The 13,855-nt window shown below is 39.6% G+C and overlaps 1 protein-coding gene across 1 annotated transcript in view; it reads left to right on the forward strand.

Moving 5' to 3' along the window:
• The window catches only part of LMAN1 (lectin, mannose binding 1), a 25,035-nt gene extending 13,270 nt beyond the window's left edge, over positions 1-11,765 (forward strand). The window contains exons 11-13 of the mRNA XM_019531726.1: positions 4,008-4,161; positions 6,253-6,374; positions 8,702-11,765. Coding sequence (XP_019387271.1) covers positions 4,008-4,161; positions 6,253-6,374; positions 8,702-8,738 — 313 coding nt within the window. The 3' untranslated portion in view covers positions 8,739-11,765. The remainder of the gene's footprint in view (positions 1-4,007; positions 4,162-6,252; positions 6,375-8,701) is intronic.
• Positions 11,766-13,855: the final 2,090 nt, after the last annotated feature.

Raw genomic sequence — 13,855 nt, forward strand, 5'->3', positions numbered from 1 at the left:
GATGATCTGTCTAGGTCCCTTCCCACTCACTGATTCTATGATTTATTGAAACTGAAACAGTATCGATATAGATAGCCAGATACGTATATCACATCTCTCTCGCACACTTATTTTTTTTAAACTTGAATTTGAGACAATAACACTTTTTGTGGGGCCTGGCTTTTTAAATGTCATGCTGTGTTTAGTATTTTGCTCTGCTATTGTTTCTGCATATGGAAGTTTAGCTATAGGTATCATTGCTAGATTTAGTATCTTTTCTTACCATAATACTCCTTTTAATGAAGTGACTGTGGGGGAAAATAACTAGGCACAGATTGAGCTAAATAGGAGATGGAACAAAGGTTTGTATGCAGCTCCATGCGTAAATAAAAACAGGATGTAAGAGAGATCAGGTGGTTAACAGACAAAGCATGCAATGGAAAGGATCTGAAGCAGACTGTTGCCTACAAAAGCTTATGCCTTTCTGAATGAGTTAGTCTTTAGGGTGCCAGTGTGCTTTCTGCCTGATCAGTGGATGAGCAAGCCCATTCAAGAGTCACCTCATCTGCATGTGAGATTAGTGGGGAAATTTTGTGATATTGAATTTTACTAATATTTTAAGCTGCAAGATAAAATTTTAAAAAGAGTTTCCCCAACAACATGTCTTTTTGTACTACATTCGAAGAATGAGAAAATGAAATAAAAAGCTTTATAAACTTACCTCATTTTGGTTAGGAAGTCTTTATGTTACTTTTATGTTTCTGATAGTTCAAACAGTCTTTATCTTTTGAAACAGAATGTGCAAATAATATTTATACTTTCATGTTTGAACAGCCATATTTTGCCAGTATTAGTTCAAGGACAACCTATCATTATCCATGTAAATAGGTCAAGCTCTTTTTTTTTTTTTTTGTAAAATAAAGATTAGAGTACTTCCCTTTTTTTGTCCCTGTTCTTCTAGGAGGGCTTTCATTTTAATATTCTTGACAAATCTTTATACCAGGGAAGCAAATTAGATTTTCTTGTTAACATCAGCAGACTGGGCCTTCTAGTTGCTGCTTATTAGGTATGCATTTGCGTAACATCATCTTAATATTTTCTGCTAAGATTAAAGAAATTTTTTTTATAGATAAAAATGAACAACAGTGTTTTTATTGGTCATCCCCTGAGGAACAGGACTTATTGTCAAAGTAATTTTCGTGGCAAGATTTGCAGATTTCTTAGTCATCTGATTACAGAAGAATCCTTGCCTGTGTAGACAATAGAAAGAACATGTACTGCTTGTTTCTTTGTAGGGACAAAATAATTTAAATTTGACATGGGCCACATTTATATAGAGAAGTTATTTGATCTATTTGTTTTTAAAAGCAATCTATGAATTATGAATGAATGAATTTTTATTGTCGGGAATTCTGCCTATTATGGGTAGGTTTAGGAAAGGTGTTCAAAATCTCTAAATTGAACAATTGACTTCTGGCATAAAAACATATGATAGGGTTAGATGAATAATAATCTGCATTTGAGTAGATATCACTACCATAGTTAGATATAGTTTTCATGGCTTAGATGACAGAAAATCATTTCTCAAATGTTAGGGATGCTCTTCTGGTAAAATGGCTCTTGGTAAAGTATTTGAGAATATTAGGATATTTTTACTATGTTTGAATAGCATATAAAAAGTTCATTAAAGAAATTCTGGGGGAAGAAATAACTGGTGATTTGTTTAATTTGCCACATGAACATTTTGAATGGGACTTCTAAGATTATAACATTCTGAGACCAAAAATATAAAATGAGAGGGAGATGGACACCTGCTTTAACTGAGTATTAGCAAAAACTTTAAGCATATACTTTTTAAAGCCATTTTTTGTGGTAGGCTATAAACCGCAATGAAATGGGAACTTATTTTGGTAAATATTGGGAGTTATGTAATAACTTGTGACTGGCTATGTTTGGCTTTTTGTGAAGTAAATATTCTGGGACTTGCCTGAGATTTAACCAGAAAGACTAGAAGAACATGTAACTGGGGTGCTTAAAACGTCATCCCTTGTTGTTTACTGGTTTTATTTATTTATTTGTTCCTTTTTTTTTTTTTTAATGGAGTAGTGTCAGGATGGGGAGGGGTTGCTGTCAGAAATCTGCTATGGAAAGAAGAATTCCTGGATGATAGTAATGTCCTAGTACGGGGGTTGTCAGCTGGGAGTACGCATACCTCTGGTGGTACTTGGGAAGGTCTCGGGGTATGTGGCGGTGGCATGGAGAGGCAGGGGTGCTTGGGAAGTGTGCCACCGCCTCTGTCTGCCATCGCTGCTGCGCTGCCTGCGGCCACCTGCTACTGCTGCAGTCTTCCACCATGCGCCACTGCCATGCTTCATGTCCTGGTGGCCATCAACACCTTCCCCTCCTTCCATCTCCACCACTCCACTTATCAACTAACTGCGGGGGGCCCCTTATACTTGTCCAGGAGGGGTATGCACCAGAAGGGGTACACTCCTTCAAAAAAGATTGAAAACCCCAGTCCTAGTATATCACTGAGGTGTATGGCAGCTCATGAAATGGTTGTGATCAAGTCAACAGGAAGCCTCTTCAAGTAGTAATCTAAATAAACCTTAATCGCAATAGAGAGAACGCCTTTAATAACCTGTAGTTTGACAGTACATCTTCTAGTCCAGTCAGAGAAAGCCCTTCCCAGAATCTGCAGACTCTGCATTCCTGCTATAATACCTTTAAATATATATGCTGTTAGTTCCTTGTATACCCACTTGAATTCTGATTCTCCCTGCACAGAGTGTCTTTTTATTATCGGAATTCTGCATCTTGAAGTGTCATGTGACCAGAAACTGATGTAAAGTTTAGAGAGGGGTTAATAGTCTTTATAAATTTAATTTGTAAGTCTTGGTTAAAGGAAAGTTTAAGCATTAAGATTATAAAGTATATAATGCTGCTGGCAGAATATGAACTTTGCTTTCAATCTTGTAGCTTTCACCATGGATGTGATCCTATTTTGAACTCCTAAACAATTTTTATAAATTGTTTATATGACTATTTTTGATGCAGTATGTGCATTGTTAACTACAGTACCACCGTGAGTTACTTCAAACTCATATGACATTGGTTTAGAAGTTGATTTACTAAGCATTGGATAAAGGGTTAGGATTTACCTTCAAGGAGCTGTGGTGAACCCTCTTGTCTGAACAAAACAAAGTTTCAAGTAAATTAAAAAGAAATTCAAGATACAAATTTTGATTGTTTATTCTGTTAATAATGAAGAGATTAATGTTCACATGATAAAATATCTTAGCTGTAGACTTTAATCCTCTTTGCAACTGAAAAGAGATGTCAGAGTAAAGAAAAATTATATAATAACATATTGATTAAGTAGTGCACAAGCTTGCCTTCATTGATTTAGTTTAGTTTAGCTCTCAATACTAGTTATGCAGTTTCAGCTTTTCTATGGATTTAATTTGATTTGTTGTAACAACAGAATGAATCATGTGAAGGCAATATTAAGTATTACAGCAGTGCATATGGGAAATGAGATTCTTGTGTAAAAGGTAATCGTGGAACATGGATGGTCTTAAATCTTTCCTTATCCCTAAAGCCTCCTCTTTATTTCTTACATGACTCTATTATATTTTTTGGAGCAGTTTTATGGAAAGATTACATTATATGATATTTTTATCCTAAAGCCTTGAATAGAACTAACGATTCAAAACACTTCATTAAGGAATAAGCCATAGCAGATGCCTTGCAATAGAATATCACTACATTTTGCTATCAGTATAGCTTTGGGACAAGCTGCAGCATACAAAACTGGGATTCTTGTGCAGAAGGGCATTGTATAAATGGATATTTTGAAAAGGTAAGTGTTCTAAGTATTCATGGAAGGTGAAAGGAATGTATCCGACCCTTAGCAAAAAAATAGGAGATTGAGACTATTTTGAATAAACTAAAAATTCTTTGTGATGCACATGCTGTGGCTCTAAGAAACTGTTCTTTTCTGAAGGGGATGTTCTATTTTGTTTTAGGAGTTCCATGGGAGAGACCCTTCAGTTGGTCAGTGGCATTCAGCACCCAGGGGCTGCAGCAGGAGTCTATGAAACAACCCAGCACTTCAATGATATCAAAGAACATCTTCATGTAGTAAAGAGGGACATTGAGCATTTAGTACAGCGAAATATGGTAATTCTTACACTGCTAGTACATAGCCTGGTTCCAGTAATGTAGCATATCGCTATATATGAGATGCTAGGGCAAGCTATCGTGCAATACTCTGAACAATTAATCCTTCATTAAGCCGTTTCCTAAAGACCTCTCATTCAGTTAAATCAAGATGGAACAGTATTTGGAATAATTAAGTGCTTTGAAAAGTTGGGTACAAAGGCCATGACTTTTTTTAAAACTGATTTGAAAACCCCTCTGTAGTGTGACATGTAAGTCTGGTACTTGCTCATGTAAAGAGCCAACTAAATGTGTTACTTTCCATTTGAGTGTACATGGTTCTTGGTGTGGAATTATATGTAAGCACTGGGGGTGTCTGAAGCAGGCAGTATTCGATTCTGATTCAGATTCAGCCCAGTTTGGGGGACAGTGATTCGATTCCCTTATTTGGATCACTGTCTTGATTCAGTTTGACCAAATCTAAATATTCAGTTCTGATTTGGAGAATCAGCAATTCAGCCATAGACACAGCTTTATATGTTGCTTTTTTTCTATGTGCCTTGAGGTACCAGGCACAGTTTGTGAACACTGAGATGCTGAGGCAGGTGGAGTGTCCCACGGGTGCATGGGGGGGTCCACCGTGAAGCACATTGAGGACCTCTTCCTCCCCCTGCAACCCTCCAGCTCATTAATCGTCTGTGGGGGGACCCTGGGTGCCCCCCAAGTCCAGGAGGCGCCAGTTGCTGAGCTGGAGGGCAGGGGGAGGGTGGTTCCCCACACGCTCCATGGTGGACCGGAAGTACTTCTGGTCCACTTCTGGGTCTGCCACTAAGCGCATGGGGGACACCCTCCCCGATGCTCCCATGGCACGCTCCATCCACCCCACCATCTCTGTGCTCATGAGCTGTACCTGGTACCTCAAAGAGATACATAGAAAAAAACATACATAAAGCTGTGTCTGTGGCTGAATCATCAGATCTCTTCAAATTGATTCAAAGGGTTCCGATTTGATTCGGAGAGATTAAAGGGTCACCTGATTCAATTCAGATTCGGCCGCCGAATCAGGCCAAATTTCCGAATCGAATCAGCGACTGAAGCTTCACACAGCTCTAGTAAGCACTGTAGAATCTGACCAAAATGTTAATAAGATTTTGAATCTGTAGGTGGTAAATCTTTACATAGTAGTAGGATTTTTTTTTCAAATCCTCTAAATAATTACCTACAGTAATTGTCTGTAGCTGGTCTGTTTAAAAAATCCCCTATTAAGAAGTCCTAGATTCTCTCTCTCTCTCCCCCCCCCCCCCTCACACACCCATATTTATTTATTTTTATGTGTATACAGACTTATTTTGTCTCTGGTAGCAGGCTTGAGAGAGGCCTTGAGTGTGGATATGCATTCTATAGTATAGGGGAAAAACTCTCTTAAGTACAAAAGTAGAATACTTGAAACTTCTGTTTATGTTTTTTGACCTTCCAGGCTCCCCACGTTGAAACATAAGGTCAGTATCTTATTTCAGCTAAGCCTGACTGTTAAGAACTACTGCTATATTTTTTTTTATTATTATTTTTTTTTTTTTGTGGACAAGTTTATAAATTGACTACACCATGTATGCAGTCATTCCCTCTGCAGCAGTTGCGCTCCCCCACTCTTCCTGGTGGGGCATATGCTAACAGTAGTCTTGTGTGTGTATAAATTGGACATTTTACCATTCCTGACTGTATTTTCCTATAGTAATCAGAAGAATTATCACGTGGATGGTCATCAATCTCATTACCATTTTGGTCAGGTGCTACAAGACTTATAAGTCTAGCTTTATTAGTTCAAGACACCTTCATAACAGTTTGAATTCAAACGGCTTTTGATACGTGCAGAAACCATTCTGTTCTTAAGCACTTTACCAAACACTTATCTCTTCACTCCAAGCAACATCAATTTGTTTAGCTAAAATACATCAAGTTGCCATTTAAGTGACTTGCCTTCTCTTCCTTATTCTTTCTATTATCATAGATACACAATTCTAGTGTCATGGGTATTTTCAGAGTATTAGTCTTAGAAAAGCAAAGGTGCTAATTGAATCATCACCTTCTTAACAAATATATTTTGCTTTCTAGCCTTCAAACGAGAAACCTAAGTGTCCAGAATTGCCACCATTTCCATCATGTCTATCTACAACGCACTTCTTTATATTCGTAGCAGTACAAACAGTGTTGTTCATAGGTTATATCATGTATAGGTAAGTTAAAAGTTTTTAAAAAGTTGGGTAAATGTCTTTTAAGGCCTCTGGCAGATGTTCAGTTTCAGGTGCCATGAGATCTAAGCAGTGATCCCAACAATCATAGTTTCTTCCATGTGAAACACGTGGCAGGACATATGATTTTTGGGATAAGACGTTAGATCCCTATCACAATTTCTTTATCACTACAAGAGCTCTCCCTGTACCAGCAAGTTGAAACCCAGGTGCAGACAATCAGCTAATTCTCAACTGGGGCTGGGGACTGAAGCGGAATCTTAAACTAGCCCCAGCCAGGTCCCTGTCCCTTGCTGACAACGAGCTGATTATTAAAACCCCAGCTAAGGTTTTACAGGTCTTGGCACACTGGGACTCTGGGATTGGGCTGCTACAGCTGGGAATCCAAACCCAGGGTCCAGGGAAGAGTTAAAACCTGTGTGCTATCCAGCTGGGTAGGACATGGGGTTTTAATGCTCCTGGCACATGGGGACCCCAGGATTGGGCTGCTGGAACAGCTTTGTCCCAGACCCTGGTGCTGGCCCATGCTGTTTACTGATGCTCAGGTGCAATTAACCTGTTCATTGCATCTTAAGTGCAATGTGTGGCAGGGGCCTAACTGTTCTTACAGTTGGAATCTCTGTGGCCTCTAACATGCAGGTAAAGGGATGATGGCATCTAATGTGTGATCTACACAACTGTGCTTTCTGCTGTGCTGCATGTGCATGGCAGGAGGTGCGATTGTGCATCAGATCCCATAGCACCTTATTGCCACTGCAAGGGGAACCCAATTCCAGGATCCCTTGCACCAGCAAGAAGCAAGCTCCCATGGATGGGCTCTTCCTCAGTTGAGGTGCTCTGAGTTGCGGGGACAGTCCATGCACCCCCGGAGCTGTGAGGTAACAATAGCAGTGATCTCCCAGGGGTGCATGAAACTCAGACGCTGCGGGATTGCAGCTGCCATGATCCCTAGTGTCTGGGAGCACATGAAACCCACACTGAGCATGGTGTACCCCTGCAGCTGGGAGCTGTATCAGCTGATGGGGCTCCCAGCTGCAGAGGAGATCCTGCTACACTTGCAAATTACAGCTCACTTGCAACCAGCCATAAAGTTAACACACATCTTTGAAGTATGACTTTGTAGCCGGTTGGACCTTTTAATTGTGTGGTAAGTACTACTTTGCATATGTAGCTGGTCTTAAGATAATTGTGCAGTTAACCAGTTAATTGTATGGTACCTATAACATGTCGAGGGGCCCTAAACTAAAGTGGAATGGTAATTGTGTTTTAAAACAAATTTTTCTTTACAATGATCTGAGACGTAAAAAAAAAAAAATTACTGCATATAGATGCACACTCTTATTTAAGCAGGTGGACAGATTAAAATTTTTTAGTCTGCTTTTCTATTGCACTGTGCTCACCAATACTTAGCATGTAATTGAATTCAAATACTGCAGGTAACTGCCTCTTTAAAATTTGTCTTTTAACTGAAGCATTTTTGCCAGTATTGAGAACGTCTTAATTTGGTCTTGGAATCTCTTGTGTGTGGCAGATGGGCCTGAGTGGGTTTAAAAAGTTGGGGGAGGGGATTGACATTTCTGATTTCTTGAATAACTAATCCCATGAGGGTACACTTCCAATGCTGTAAAGAAAGCTTCATTGGAGGAAATCCTATTTGAAGATATAAGGATCTGCACCCTACCCCCAACTGTGAGGAGAACAGAGAAAAGAGCTGAAGAAAAGGGCGAAGGGTACTCCACCATACATGTGTGTATTTGCATACTTTCATGGGATGATGAGTCACATCAATCTGGTAGTTAACACCATTGCTAAGAGCATTAATGTTTGTTCTGTATCTGCATCCTCTCAAAGGGAAGAGGGCTTTTTTCATAAGGATGGCTTTTGGGAAGATGACTTCCAAGCTTTACGTGGAGATTAGGAAGAACTGAGAAGTGGCAGACCTCTTTTTTCCACCCTCTTAACTGTTAGCATTTCCATTCTCTGTTCATCTTCAGCATCCCTGCCTGTTGATATATCTATATGGTTGATGAAGAGAAAAAGCAAATACCATTGTAGAAAAGTTCTTTATAAAACTCCTGGTGCCACTGTATATGGACAGTTGATCTGTTTGTCTGATCCCAAATTAGAGTATGTTTATACTTCAAGTTTGTGAAGCTCTGAAATGGTATTTATTAGGTTTCCTAGGTATAAAAACAGCTGCTTTTTCAGTCATCTAGACTGGAAAGAGAGAGAGTGCTAATTTTATTAGCTTTCTAATGTAACTGTATGCATTTAAGTTAATGTATTCTTCCCTGTTTTTGTTTTTTTTTTAGGACCCAGCAAGAAGCAGCAGCCAAAAAGTTCTTTTGATGACTTGTTCATTTTGTGTGTATAATACTGCTGTATGTATGCACAGAACATCACCCACGTCTGTAAATGAGGGAAATTTTAGTGTTTAAAAATACTTCATTACTGTAAATTATTGAATTTTTGTTATACAAAGTGAATTCAAGTTAAACTGTTAATACAATGGTTTAAAAACAGACCTGAAAGCTGTGGGGCAAGTAAAAGAAAAACTTGTGGACCCATCCTACTTTTTCTTTTTAATTAAGTTTCTAATAGATACTGCATGATACTCCTATTGTTTTGTCAACAATTTCTCAAGATAAAGAATTGGGGTACTTGGGTTCAGTTGCTGTTGATGAGCATTGGACACACAAGGATTTACAAAAAAAATACCACTAAGTATCCAGACATATCAGATTCATGTTTTTGGGTTTTTTTAAATGAACCGCTTTCCTCAATATTCCATTTTGGTGTGTCGGGGGGAGAAGCATGAAAAAGTGCTTCATTTTTCTATTTGCATTTGTCACTTTGGCTATGATTCAGTGACTTGTTTCTGCAGTAATAAGTTTCTGCAAAACAATTTTTATAATATGTGTATGATGAAAGATAAAGGTATTTTAATAACAACCTGACTAGCATCTTCTGGACTATAGAACAAAAACTCTCTGTACGGAGGAAGCCAACAAAGGCTTGTCATTTTGGTTTTAGAAATGGTTTGTGGGTGGTTGGGGGTTTCTTTCTGGGGACTTTTTGTTCGTTTTCCGGATTTTTTTTTTTCTTGTTTTGAGGCTTTTGGGGAAGATGGGATTTTCCAGTTGCCTGTTAGTATTTGTGAAGCATGTTTTGTGGGATCAGTATGTTTCTATGCCCAAGTCTTTCTATGATTTTGTTTATTGTGTTATAGAATCTCCTTTCAACAAAGATTATATTGTTTGTGCCTCAAAAATCCAGTTGACATAATGGCATATTTAGGTTGGGAATGCTCCTTTAGTTTTTTGATAAGCCTGTTGTCTTTCATGAATCAACAGAAATATCATAGCAGATACTTTAGTCAATATTCTACACAGGTGTTCAAAACTAGGAGTATTATGTATGTGTTTTAAGTATTTTTTTCAGAAGCTGTTGCCTCAGATGTGTTCTGTTGTTAATTCAGCAGTTCTTACTCATGCAAGCATTGTGAGAGTTCACTGTTTAAGTGTTCAGTCTTACGCATTTGAACACTTCAATATTGTTATCATGTGAGCTTTTGCTCCAGGATGGAAGTAGAGCAAATATTCAAAATTAGGAATAAAAACAGATTCACTCTGCCTTGTTTACATATCCATAGCAATCTGTCCTTGAGTAGCTCTCTGTAGAGTTCAGATATAATTCTTAAATTGTAAATCACATAATGAAAACTGAACGTTTAATGTTTTTAATTACACAGTTTATCTCTTTGTACCTGAAGAAATTGTGTACCTTTTAAATTCTGTACAACTTTAATTCAGTTGAAAGAGACAACATATGCTGCCAAGTTCAGTGTTACAAAAAATTGTTAATATTGTGCCTGAGAATTTAGAGGGACAATAAACTATGCAATATACTTTTTTCCCCTTAAACTGTATAGTAATATAGAAATCTGCTATACCAACAAAATGTGATTCCCTCCATACAGATTTATATGGCTGTGATGTGACAAACTTTTTGTAAATGGTATAGCTTAATAAATCTATTGCTAAATTATAAGAAGGCTATGTTTGCCACAGCTGTAAGCTGTGCTGCAATAAGCTGTATTGTGCAAAAAGTACTGGCTCAAACTAATCTTGCTGGATAAAAAGGTGCAAGTCCAATGGTAGAACCTTTTCACTGAGTCAGAATAACACAGCATGGTTATTAAACTGCCCACATCTCTCACCAGCAAGCATCTACAGGTGCCTTGGGCTAGGCTATTACAATATTGACCCTTTTTCATTGATCTAAATTATTGTAAAATAAATTGTTCAAAGGGTGACTAAAATGCACAGTATTGCTTCTTTCACCCTAAGCTTTAAGCTTCTCACCACCAGTGCTAAATACAACAAAACTCCCACTCTAACGGTAGACTTTGTAGCACTCTTATGCAGAAGGAATAGACCTCATATGGACTACTTTTCAGGATATATGTGGCATGGTGATAAATAGCTCTTTAAGACTTCCTCTAATTAATGTGCTTATTCCTTGACACTGTGAATCTCTCCAGCTATGACGTATTGTTCAGTTTGAAAATGAAAATGTTGAAGGTAACCAGCGGTATTGTATCTTGTGTTGAACAAGCTGCAACCTAAAATTATGTTTACAGTATACCGTTCAAATAAAATGTTTGCTGATTGGATGGAGCTGATGTCAACCAGTGATTAACTTGCCCTTGATTTTAGTGGGCTCAGAAGAATGCTGAAAACGTAACTTCTAGGGCAAGATGCATGTTGTCTTGCATCAAAACAAGAATTATCCCTGCCATTTGTTGGATGGTAGGAAAAGTAAAAACGGTCTTCATAATAACTTGGGCTTGCTGTTCTTGTTCTTACCATGATTTTAATTTTCCAGTCAGAATATTTTTATCAGCTAAAACAGTGTTGCCTTCCTGCTGCTAATTATGTTAACAGTATAAGTTCAAACACATTGTTTTTTCAAACAAACATTTGAGGTTTATGGGGAGAGGGAAACTTGGACCAGGTTAACAGTATGAGGGTAAAATATTCTAGTCTGAATGCTAACAGAGAGCTCTGGATGATTTAATATTAAAATTTGGCCATACCAGGATGTGGTACCATGTTCAGTAAATAAATGGTCATATCTGAGTCCTCTAAACAAAATGAATAGTTGTTGCGTACAAACTTCTTCAATTTACTGTTCCCTGTTGAGAGGGTTGAAGTTGTTCACATCTCAATTACTGTAACACCAAAAAGGCTGTCCATCAATTGTTCTAAAATTTTAAACAGTTGAAGTTTTCCTTATGTTTGTTTCTAATGTAATTTGATAGCTGGAATTCAAGATGATAACCTTATTTGAATAAAGATACATATTTTTAGTAAACTCTCTTTCTTGAAATTGCTACAGTAGAAAACATTCAGTTCAGTTTTATCTGTTGCCTAACCGAGCTGCTAGAGCAGGCATCACTTTGGAGTGGTCTATGGTGATGTGCAGTGAAGCTGCCCATGGGATAGGAGTTGGAAAGTCTGCATTATTTCAGTTACTGTAAAGGTAATAGCTTTCCTTTCTGCAGCCAGTGAATCTTTTATCAGAAGCGCCTGGCCAGTTTGCACAGGTTCGGGAATTTTATACCTTGAGTGCATTTAACATTCTAATAGTTGTATTAAATTAGGCCTTGAACACAAGGTTTTTCATATACTGGCTCCATGCTGCTTGCCCTTCTTTTGGCATTTAACATGAGTGTGAACACCCCATCCCACTTTCAACTATTGCATTCCAAAAATGTGGCGCTGGGGGTGCCTCCTCAAACTCTTTCCAGTTCTTGATAGCAGGCGTGTCTGTATGTTTGGGATGGGGGATGGGGAGTAGTACGACATCTCTAGGTGTACAGAGTGGAACAGAGCTTACTTTTCTTTAACAATCTCAAGACTGACACCAAGCCAAGGTAGACATCCCCGGCCTCTCAAAAGAAAATATTTTACAGTTTAGAATTCAAACGTTACTTCTAGGTCACATTGCACTAATTCTGGTTTCTTCCTGTCCCCATTTCTTTCATGGAGAATAAAAATAGATTCAAGCGCCTCTTGAGCTCCTTTTGAACAATCATATTAATAATCACAAGTCTTCCTCTAAGAGAATTTCAAGTTCCTAAAAAGAACAGGCATTTTTTAATTTGATAAGTCTTATATAAAGCTGTGTTTCTTGTTAGTATTTGAAGTTAATTTTCTTTTCAGGCTTGCTCACATACTTCTAAGCAACTGTTAGAACAAACAGCTATATGACGTGTATTATAGTGTCTTGGTTCACTTTTACATTGGGCAAGTTAAGCAAAATTGTTAGCAGTATTACCACTAAAGCAAGGCAGTCCAGCTGGTGGCTCTTGGGCCACATGTGGCCCCCTGAGGGGTTAATTTGCAGCCCCAAGTTCTTGCCCAGCTGCTGCTCTCCCTTTCTCTTCCCCCCCCTCCCCCCCACTCCTTAAAGGCTCCAGCTGCAATAGCAGCAGGAGTTTCCAGGCTTTCCCTCCTTACACTGGCTGCTGATTCCTACTCCCACCCCAGGAGGCAAGACAGGACAGTGTGGTGCAGCACAGGGATGAGGGCATGTCTGGGCTATGCAGAGAGGTTATGTCTGCATTGGGTGGGGTAGTGGTGAGGCAGTGCCTGTGAGGGGGAAATTGTGCCCATGCAATGTAGCAATAGGGGGAGGGAGGGGTGCCCAGTGCAGTGGTTGGGGTGGTGATGCTCATGATGGGTGCACAGAGTAGCAGTGGGGACTCCCCCACTCACCTGATGTGGCTCTTGGGGCGTGCAGCACCCAAGGGGCTTAGAAGTTGGACAAGTCTGACAAAAGCTCCATCTAGACAAGTCACATGCTTGTTAAACCACTTGGGATCATAGGTAATCAGATACCTTCAAGTAAAGAAACTATTACCTTACCACTTTCTCCAATTCCTTTTCTATGCCAATTCACGCAAGTTCTCTCTTACCCAGAACAATCTGAATGCAGCTCGCTTTTGTCTTGGTCTTTGTGCTAGATACTCAACGCCGTCTGGGCCTTAAAGGGCGTGTCCAGATGAGCGCTTATGTGCATCTTGCAGCATCTCAAAAAGCAATGGAAAAAAGTGGGGCAAGACATGGTCCCGGACCGTGCCCTGAGGCAACCAGAGGCTGGGTCCTCCACAGAGATGCTCTGATAGCAGCCAGAGCGTCTCTATGGCTGGCCCTCACCCTGGTGCTGAAGCATACTGCCTGCCTGTGCAGGGAGCTGGACCTGGGCTCCAGTGCCTGTAGGTAGGAGGGTAGTGGGGCTGGAGGATGGGTGAGGGGACCATGGGGGGGGAACCTCTGCCTGCTCCCCCGGTCCCCTGGATCAATGCCCTGTCTGCCTCCCTGTGCCCCCCTGACCCCTGCCTGGCCCCGTCCAGTGCCATCCCCCTGTCTGCCCCACTCCTGAACGCCCCCATTGCTATC

Source organism: Crocodylus porosus, unplaced genomic scaffold, assembly GCF_001723895.1.
Source record: "Crocodylus porosus isolate Cpor-Errol unplaced genomic scaffold, CroPor_comp1, whole genome shotgun sequence".
Classification (NCBI taxonomy): domain Eukaryota; kingdom Metazoa; phylum Chordata; order Crocodylia; family Crocodylidae; genus Crocodylus; species Crocodylus porosus.